This window comes from Nicotiana tomentosiformis, chromosome 1 (genome assembly GCF_000390325.3).
Source record: "Nicotiana tomentosiformis chromosome 1, ASM39032v3, whole genome shotgun sequence".
NCBI classification, from domain to species: Eukaryota; Viridiplantae; Streptophyta; class Magnoliopsida; order Solanales; family Solanaceae; genus Nicotiana; species Nicotiana tomentosiformis.
The window spans coordinates 2,213,249-2,223,717 of record NC_090812.1 but is presented as its reverse complement, the minus strand read 5'-3'; the positions used below and the strand labels follow the sequence as shown (position 1 = coordinate 2,223,717).

The window sequence follows — 10,469 nt, the reverse complement described above, 5'->3', positions numbered from 1 at the left end:
ATATTCAGAAGCAGTTTCTGGTGCTGACTCATCCAAGTGGCTGATTGCAATGAATGAAGAAATTGAGTTTCTCCACAAGAATGGTACTTGGTCTTTTGTGAAGCCGCCATCAGAAAAAGGAATTGTTGGTTGCAAATGGGTTTTCAAGAAAAAGGATGGCATTCCAGAGGTTGAATATGCGAGGTATAAGGCACGATTAATTGCAAAGGGCTATAGTCAGGTACAAGGAGTTGATTTTAATAATATTTTCTCACATGTTATTAAACATAGCTCTATTTGTATCTTACTTGCCTTCGTTGCCACGTATGATTTGGAATTAGAACAACTTGATGTTAAGACAACTTTCTTACATAGCGAACTTGAGGAACAAATATACATGCATCAACCCGAAGGATTTGAAATTGAAGGAAAAGAAGATCATGTTTGCTTGTTGAAGAAATCCTTGTACGGATTAAAGCAGTCGCCAAGACAAATAGTATAAAAGATTTGATTCATTAATGTTGGGTCATGGTTATTTGAGGAGCATGTATGATAGTTGTGTTTACTTTCGAAAGTTAAATGATGGTTCATTTGTGTACCTACTATTATATATTGATGACATGCTCATTGCTGCTAAGGATTTAAATAGAAATTCACAACTTGAAAAGTCAGCTGAAAAGTGAATTTGAGATGAAAGATTTGGGAGCATCTAAGAAAATCCTTGGCATGGAGATCAAAAGAGATCGAAAAGCCAACAGGCTATTTTTGACCCAGAAGAAGTACTTGGAGAAAGTCTTAGAGAGGTTTGGCATGAAAGATGCTAAACCAGTTAGTACCCCTCTTGTTGCTCATTTTAAGTTACCAGTTGCTCAGTCCCCGCAGTCAGAGGAAGAAGAGAGGTACATGGTACAGGTTCCTTATTCCAGTGCAGTCGGCAGTATTATGTATGCAATGGTTTGTACACGTCTAGATATTTTACTAGCAATGAGCGTGGTAAGGCGGTATATGGCTTGCCCTGGTAAAGCACATTGGTATGCTGTGAAATGTATTCTCAGATACTTGCGAGGTACTTCAAACACATGTTTGGAGTTTTTACCATTTTCTGTGATAGTCAAAGTGCCATTCACTTGACTAAAGATCAAATGTATTATGAGAGGACGGAGTACATTGATATAAAGTATCATTTCATCCGAGAAACCATTGCTGAAGGAAAAGTCTCTGTGTGGAAGATCAACACTAGAGACAATCATGCTGACAGTTTACAAAACCTCTTCCAGTGTCCAAGTTCAAGCTTTGCCTGAACTTGATTGGCATTTATGAAGAATGATTTTGCCCATTGAGGTTTTTGCGGAGAAGGTGGAGCAAATTTACTATATATAAGCCGAAATTAGGCCAATGTGGAGATTTATAATATGGCCAAATTTTCATGACATTTGTCATGACATAATATCCATTATAACAAAATTTGTGGATCATGACATTTGCCATGACATAATATCCACTATTAGGCCAAGGATTTCTTGCTATAAACTTCTCCCAATTTGCAAACACACCAATTCAAGAGCTTTTCACTTTTGTCTTTCTTTCTCCTCCTTTATTTCATTATAGAGTATTTTGTAAGAGAGTGAGTGTTGGGAAACAATTGTGTGAACCCTTTCTCTGGAATGATCTTGTGAGATTATTCTCTTGGGATATTTGGGATTAATTAGAGTATTTACTCTAATTTTGTATTCTCTTTTGTACTCTTGTTGGTATAGTAAAATTGTTCCTCTCCGCTTGTGTACGTAGGTCACCTTGACCGAACCACGTTAAATTTGTGTCTTTTTTATCTTCTTTAATTGCCGTTATTATCAACTTGCATTGTCTTTGTTATTGTCATTATAACGTTATTTGGCTAAAATTCTGCACTACCCGATTTACCGATCCTAACAATTACCACGATTTTTCTTTTTGTGTACTCGTGCCCTAGGGTGTTTCACGAGTGCCTCACCTTAAAGCAGTGTTGGAGACAATGCATGAAAAAAAGAATCATAAACAGTTAAACTTTGAGAGAGAGATTAATTCATAGTAGTACTTACAGATTTTATTGAAAAGAAAGGATTATCACTACTGATGATAGAATAATAAACAAAATATAAATGCTCCCATAATTGGACCAGATCAACAAGAATAAACGAAAGAAAAATTTGATAATTATAAAAGGAAGCAGCTTTCAAAGTCCAACACCAAATGCACCATGCCAACAAACTCTCACAACAAGCTGTCTGTTTTTGCAGGCAATCTCCTGAAGAAAGTTAAGGGCACAGAAGGAAGTTTCTCTCTGAATCTTGGGTGCCTCATTGTATAAAACCCCATAAGTGTCACCACAACTTTAAAAGGAGTGACATATAGTACTATTGAAGCAATCAAACAGAATATAAGAAAAAGAGCAGTAGCTCTTGGATCTCTCCAACTTAACAAGTTATAGAATCTCTCCCCTTGATTAGCTAAGTCCCCTGCAACAGCTTGCATTCTTGATCCAATGCTTCTTAACCTATCATACCTCATTCTAACAACATCGATGTTTCGAGACGTTGGGAACGTGTCAAATTCCTCATCCAATTCATCCCAAGGTACTCTTTCAGCTTGTGACAACTTGATATCCATGTGTGGTGGATTTCTTGGCCTCGTTCTATAATTCCATGTCCCGATCAAGAAAAGAAGGACGAAGATCGCGCTTAGTATCAGCCTCGGGAAGCACACGAATTGAAAGAATATGATGTGCACTAGTACTGTTGCAAAAGGGTTCTTCCAAGTGCAAATCCCATTGAACCATTTGCAAATAGCAATCAAGCCTGTTAATATCCCAGCTATTCTAACATAGTTGGCTTTGCTTCTTCTTATACTCCACATGTTTGAGCCCACATCTAGCATGTATTCAACCACCTCTCTTCTCAATGGTGGCTCTGCACGACTTAGCCTCGTGGCAACAATTTGAGTAGCCTGATGCCTTAGATTGTCAATTTGGTAATAAGTCAGTGGGTGAAGGTAATGTAGGGTTGGTAATAAGGGTTGCGAGTACATAGCCAACATGTTGAGTAAAGATGAACAAGAAAACCTCACAGCCAATTGAATTTCTCCCATTTTCTTTACCCCTGCTGGTGTCAACACAATTAGAGGATATGAATGAGTGTAAACTCTATCTGTCTCGAGTGTGGAGAGCCTAATCCTTACCTTCCCAATTTTCGAATCCTTGGATTTCCCATTTTTATCTGCACCTTGCAAATGACAATTATCAAACACTCCAATTGTGATCACTGTACAAGGATCAAATACCTCCCAAGTGTATTGTTCATTCCACTTGGGATTGAAACTGTTGAGGATTGTCCTTGTCCTAATCCATTTTTGACCATATTTTGCCACACAATAAGCATCTGTTATTCCGCGGCCATCTCTGTTCTTCATTGGGGATAAACCTTGAGCATTCAAGATTCCAAGTTCTAGAACACCAATGCTTGGTTTCCACAACTCCTTGGATGTTGCCTTAAGATCACTACTATAATGTGTTAATTCATCAAGAACATGATATCCACCATCAAAAGATAGCCTCAAGTGAACCTTGCTGTTTAGTTTGGCAACTTTCTTGTTGCCATCTTCAGACACATCCTTCTCAAGACTATACCACTTACTAATTGGAGTACTAAAATCTACCCTTTTTTCAACATCTTGTAAAGGGATGACACACTTCCCTAGCAATTCATCCTTATTTGGTGCCACCTTATCCTCCACACTTAAAACCAACTGATCCTCAAAAGGTTCTGCAGCTACAAACATCAAATCCTCATTCCATGTTGGGCAAACATTCTTACTCAAAGAAATCTTAGTCCTTAAAGCCACATTTCCTAGTGTAATCCTCGCGTAAATCTCCGGCTGCTGCCTGTTCTTGTTGCCTAGCTGCAATTCTTGAGCTTCTATCACATTGACTCTCAGATACCAAAGTCTAGGTGATAAATAAACCTTGGATTTTATATTCGCAACACCATCACCATTTACTGCTGTAGCATCTAAATGCAAAGCTTCTGGAAATGCTTCATCAGCTTGTGTCCCTATCCAAACAGCCAACATTAATTCCCCTTTCACTTTTTCCCCTTTCCTATTCTCCAACCAGTACCATTGAGGAGCCAAAGGACTATCCGGGGGTACCCTTTTCGGCACCTCATTTACCTCAAAAACTACTCTTCCAATCAAACCATCATCACTACCACCAATTCTTGATTTATCCTTCAAACAAACTTCAAGAATTCTTGATTGAATCCGGTCCTTCAACACGACGAAAACTTGGTTCCAATCAGGACTGGACCTGTCTTCAAAGTGCAAAGTTAGACCTTTTAAGTTCCCAAGTTGCACTTCAACAAAAGGGTGAGGATTGCTATTGCCATCTTTTTTTAAAGGTAGCTCTTTGGCCTTCACCACCCTTATGTAGAAGTAATGCATTTGCTCAACAAGATCGAATGCTGTGCCAAGTCTGTCATTTCCAGTAACTCTTCCACCACCAAGAATAGGAGTAGTCTCCTTTAGATTGAAATCTTCATTTTCTGGTGGACAAAAGTTCTGATTTATTTGGTTCCTGTTCTGGTTTTGATTTGAATTTTGATTTTGGTTTTGGTTTTGGTTTTTGCTTTTGTTCTGGTGTTGGCCTGGATTTTGGTTTTGGTTTTTGTTCTGCTGTTGGCCTGGATTTTGGTTGGACATACTAGCAAGAACACAGCTTGGAACAATGTGAATGAAAGTTTGAAGAAAGACTTCACTATATTCCCTTAAAGAATGCAACGATCAGTTTATTTGAAAAGCCTTTAGAAGTTCATATAAATAAAGATGGATTTATTGTATCTCCTAAGATTTAGGTAACTGATACAAATGCCAGTAAACAACTTCCTTTTTCGAAAGTATTTGAAAATGGGAAGAAACTTAAATTGGATTTTAAACGTTAGATTTAATTATTTGATTAAGGATGGATTCTGGTTCAGTAAGTAACTGATACTCCATGTTTAGCTATAACAAAATATAAAACAAAGTAAAATAAATAAAAGTAGAAGCCAGGAAAATACGGAAGAAATACTTTTGACTACTAATAATTAGAGAGGAGTTGCAGGTCATTAAATATTTATATTTATTTTTATTTATAATAATATCCAATATTTTTGGCGATTTGGGTGTATATTTAGTATAAAGTGTCAGTATTTTGAGAAGTTTGAATTACCTGACAAATGAAAATGAAGAACTTATTTCGTATTTTTGAATTAGACACAAAATAACAATGGAGATTTTCGCTAATAAGAAGATGAACAGATATTTCACCAGTATAATCGGCTTGCTTTTTCAGAGGATGGTCCTCATTCCTCAATCCTCAAGTTGGAATTTAGGATTAAATCAAATTAAAATTGAAGAAATTTATCTACCTTAAATTGCATTGTAAGGTGTATTTATTGTCCTCTTTATATATCAACATTAAAGTTGTTAATTTCAACAACAAATTAATTAGGCTCAAAATTCATCAATTCTATTTAACCGTTCAAATGTTCCTTCTTTGTTTTTTTTTTCAAGAATATTTTGACAAACATTTGTTTGCAGAAAACGCAATAGGTAATTTAGATCAAATAGGAACTCACCACGGTATGGAGGCTGGACTTGTTAGTTGGCATGTAAAGTTTTTGGCAAACGTCCCTCGGTAGGGTACTATTTAGATTTTGTCCATATTTAAAAATTTGTGTAAATATAACCCTTAAAGATTATCCCTTTTGGACAATGTCGTATTTGAGTCTAACATTCGTTCGTATAATTTTCAGTTTGTTCGCAAATATTTGACTATAATCTAACGTACCAATGATTAATAAAAAATTAAATCGTGGTCTACCGTTTTCTCATAATCAATTTGCTTAAAATTTTAGATCATTGTCTTACATGATCGTGATTGACATGTAATGTGAAACCTAATAGTTGTAGCTTTGCCCTGTATTAGTTGTGTATAGTCATCATATACTATCCACAATATTAGGTAGAGTTGTTAATATGGACTCGGCCCTTAGGTTGGCCCATTTTATCTCATGATTTGATAAGTTGAGCTAAGATTTTTGGAGAACATCTAAGAACGGAGTTTTTTTAGTCTGGCTCAAGTAAGCCCGCTGACCTTGAGACTTGAACGAGATTAGTTTGGGCCGGTCCATGGGCCAAGTTAAAAAATATTTAATTATTATTATTATTATTGGTTCTTAAAATCTAGTTATTTAATATTTAACTAATTAGTATTACATATAAATTGTAGATGTAAATGAAAATGAAGATATAAGGGCAACCTTATAACAAGCGGATTAAAATATGCTTGTAGATATGCCATAAGTGTCATGAAAGTTTCTTTGAGTAGTTTTTGTTTTGACTTTTGACTTTTAATAAATGAAATACCGTTTTTATTTCGAAATTTTTTCCTTCCTATACAATATTTGAAATATTGAAACTTATTTATTAAAATTGTCCTAATTTTGTATATTACCCGTCCTAAACAAGGATTACTTATAAATTATATACAATCCATTATTAGTGCCTTGAAGTTTTTACTTCCCTATTCAATTTCTAATATAAATGGATACTCATTTAAAACTATTTTGTATATAATTGGTAAATTGTATATGCCCATGTAATTAAGTTAAAACTTGATTATGGAGGATAATAAAGTGTAACGACCCGACCGGTTATTTTGAGTATTATAACCTCGTCCCCCCATTTACTACTCAATTTATGCCTTACCATTGATTTATGACTTATCGGGTTAGTTGGTTTGGGTCCGGAAGGAATTCGGAGTGCAATGAGACACTTAGTCTCATAATTTAAAATTTTAAGTTAGAAAAGTTGATCGATTGTAGATTTATATGTAAACGGCCTCGAATTTGAATTTTGATGATTCCAATAGCTCTGTATGGTGATTTTGGACTTAGGAGCGTGTTCGAAAAATTATTTGAAGGTCCGTAGTGGAATTTGACTTGAAATGCTGAAAGTTGAATTTTTATGAAGTTTGACGCGGGGGGGGGGGGAGGGGGGACTTTTTGATATCGGGATCCGATTCTGAAAATTTGAATACCTCTGTTATGTTATTTATAGCTTGTGTGCAAAATTTAAGGTTAATCGGACGTGATTTGATAGGTTCCGGCGTCGTTTGTGGAAACTTGAAATTTCATAGTTCATTAGGCTTGAATTGGGGTATGAATCATGGTTTTAGCGTTGTTTGAGGTAATTTGAGGGTTCGACTAAGTTCGTATGATATTTTAGGGCTTGATGGTATGTTTGGTTGAGGTCCCGGGGGCTCGGGTGAGTTCCAGGAGATTAACGGATCATTTTTGGACTTGGCATATTGGCTGAAGACTGCTGGTGTGTTTTTCTGGTTTTCTTCTTCGCGTTCGCGAGTGGACCCTCGCGTTCGCGAAGGAGAATTTGAGGCAGGCAAGATTTGCTCTTCGCGTTCGCGAGTGGGCCCTCGCATTCGCAAAGAGGAGCTGAGATGTTCATCGTGTTCTCGCTTGGGTATCGCGTTCGCGAAGAAAAAAATAGTTGGCATGGATTTTTGCTTTCGTGTTCGTGAAGGGGAACTCGCGTTCGCGAAGTAGAGCTCCGTAAAGCATCGCGTTCGCGGGCAGTATATCGCGTTCGCGAAGAACAAATGTTGGGAAACACAATTTTGTACTTCGCGAACGCGAGGGACCTGTCGTGTTTGCGAAGAAGAGAGGTCTGGACAGAAAGTTTAAGTTCTGAAAAGGGGACTGCATCCCATTTTCCATTTTTGACGGATTGGAGCTCCGGAATAGGCGATTTTTGAGAGATTTTCAAGAAAAACAAAGGGGTAAGTGTTCTTAACTCATTATTGGTCAAATTATCCGAATCCATGGTTATTTTTAACATTTAATGGGTGAATTAAGTTGGAAAGATTAGAAAACCCTCTTGGTATTGTTGGTCAAATTACCCGAATCCATGGTTGTTTTTAACGTTTAATGGGTGAATTAAGTTGGAAAGATTAGAAAATCCTCTTGGTTTAAATTGCAGATTTGAGGATCGAGTTGAGGTCGGATTTTGGTAAAATTGGTATGGGTAGATTCGTGGTTGAATGGACTTTCGGATTTTGTAACTTTTGTCGGGTTCCGAGACGTGGGCCCTACGGGCCATATTTTTAGCTAAATTTTAGATTTTTATGAAAAATTTATATTTTCATATGGAACTAATTCCAATAAATTTTATTGACTGACATGAATTATTTGTAGCTAGATTCGAGGTATTTGGAGGCCAATTCATGAGGCAAAGGCTTAGCAGAATAAGAATTTCACAGTTTGAGATAAGTAACACTTTTAAATCTGGTTCTTGAGGGTATGAAACCCCGAATTTTGTGTCATGTGATTATTTTGGAGGTGACGCACATGCTAGGTGACGGGCGTGTGGGCGTGCACCGAGGGGATTGTGACTTGGTTCGTCCGATAGATAACTGTAAAGTTGAATAACTTGTTGATAGCTATGTGTTCTCTATGTGTTATGGAAATTTGGCTATAAGTCATGTTAGAAACTATGTTTAGGCTATATGTTGGTACTGTTGGGACCCACAGAGGTCGTGTACATGTTAAACTATCAGCTTAATTGTTGTTTGTACTCAGTAATAGTTTACTTGATTATTTTATCTCAATCTCTATTGTTCATTATTTATGCATCATATCATTGTTGTTTGGGCTGATTTTATGATTTCTGAAAGCCCGAGAGACTAGAGAAATTTATGACTAAGCGAGGCCGAGGGCCTGATTATGAGATATTATACTATAGTATGTGAGTTGTCTGTGCAGCATGTGAGTTGTCCGTGCAGTACATGAGTTGTCCGTGCGGATCCTTATATTATACTATAGCACGTGAGTTGTATGTGCAACACGTGAGTTGTCCGTGCGGATCCAGAGATTTATACTATGGCACATGAGTTGTCCATGCAGCACGTGAGTTATCCGTGCAGATTATAGCGCTTGGGCTGTAGGAGCCCCTCCGGAGTCTGTACACCCCCAGTGAGCGCGGGTACCCATTGAGTGTGAGTGCTGAGGGCTGAGAGCCGAGTGGTTGAGTTTTTGTGACGAGTGGAGTGACTGTTGCCCTAAGAGGTTGTACTTGCTTTGCATTTATTGTTGCACTTAGTTGCTATATGTCATCGTTGTGAAAATTCTCCGAAAGATTTTATATCCGGATTACATGAACTTGAACTGTATAAAATTGATTTGACTTAAACTGCTGGATTTGAAAACATGTCTATTCTTTGTTGGAATTACTGAAAATGAACTATAACTGTGTAGCTCGTCATTATCTTCAGTTCCTTATTTATTATTGTTACTTGCTGAATTGGTTGTATTCATACTACACCCTGCACTTCGTGTGTAGATCCAGGTGTTTCCGGACATAGCGGGTGCTAATTCTCTCGCACAGTCGACTTTCTGGAGATTCAGAGGTAGCTGTCGTGTTTCGCAGACCTTGACTCTCTTTCCATATCTCCTTGTTTACTGTATTTGGTCTTAGACTATTATAGACCGTGTTTTCCAGACTTGTATTCATATTAGATACTCATGTACTCAATGACACCAGGTTTTGGGGAGTGTTCATATCAGTATTTATGGGATCTTGTATTGTATTTCAATATTATATTTTCAAACTTAAAGGAAATTGTGGTTTATTGAGATTATCGGCTTGCCTAGTAACGAGATAGGCGCCATCACGACAGGTTAGGATTTTGGATCGTGACAAGTTGGTATCAGAGCCTAGGTTACATAGGTCTCACGAGTCATGAGCTAGTTTAGTAGAGTCTTGCGGATCGGTACGGAGATGTCTGTACTTATCTTCGAGAGTTTGAAGAACCCTTAGGAAAACTTTACTTTCTTGTATTCTGTTGTGTGAATTTATGGATTCCGAAAACTAAAATTCTATTTTTCTATTCTCTCACATATGGTGAGGACACGTACTACCGGAACGGACGGTCAGCCACCAGTGCCACCAGTTAGGGCCGCGAGAGGCCGAGGCCGTGGTAGAGGCCGGGGCCGAGGTAGAGGTGTAGCTCGTGCCACAGTTGGACCGGCACATGTAGTACCACCAGTTGCTCCAGGTCAGGAGCAGATTCCAGATATAGCTGAGCTAACAAGACCAGCTCAGGAACCAGCTGTGCCTATTGAGATTCCGGGCCTTCAGGAGACTTTTGCCCGGATATTGACTATTTGCACTGGTCTTGCTTAGGTGGTTTTGGCTCAGGCCGCACCTGCCACTTCTCAGGCTGGGGGAGGTACTCATACCCCTATTGCCCGTACTCCAGACCAGGTAGTACATGGACTTCATATACCGGGAGCACTACCAGCCCAACCGGTTGCAGCTGCTCAGCCCTGGTAGTTCCTGTTATGGCAGATGATGAGTAGAGGAGACTTGAGAGATTTGAGAGGCTTAGACCTCTACCATTTAGC

At 38.1% G+C, this 10,469-nt stretch overlaps 1 protein-coding gene across 1 annotated transcript; it reads right to left on the bottom strand.

The window, feature by feature from the left end:
* Positions 1-2,147: 2,147 nt before the first annotated feature.
* Positions 2,148-4,758, bottom strand: LOC104101277 (FT-interacting protein 3-like). Its single transcript, XM_009608726.4, has one exon. The coding sequence runs from the start codon at positions 4,708-4,710 to the stop codon at positions 2,230-2,232; it is 2,481 nt and encodes an 826-aa protein (XP_009607021.1). The 5' UTR covers positions 4,711-4,758; the 3' UTR covers positions 2,148-2,229.
* Between the last annotated feature and the right edge of the window lie 5,711 nt (positions 4,759-10,469).

Coding starts and splice junctions, on each gene's coding strand:
- LOC104101277 (XM_009608726.4), bottom strand. CDS start 4,710: ATGTCCAACCAAAATCCAGGCCAACAGCAGAACAAAAACCAAAACCAA.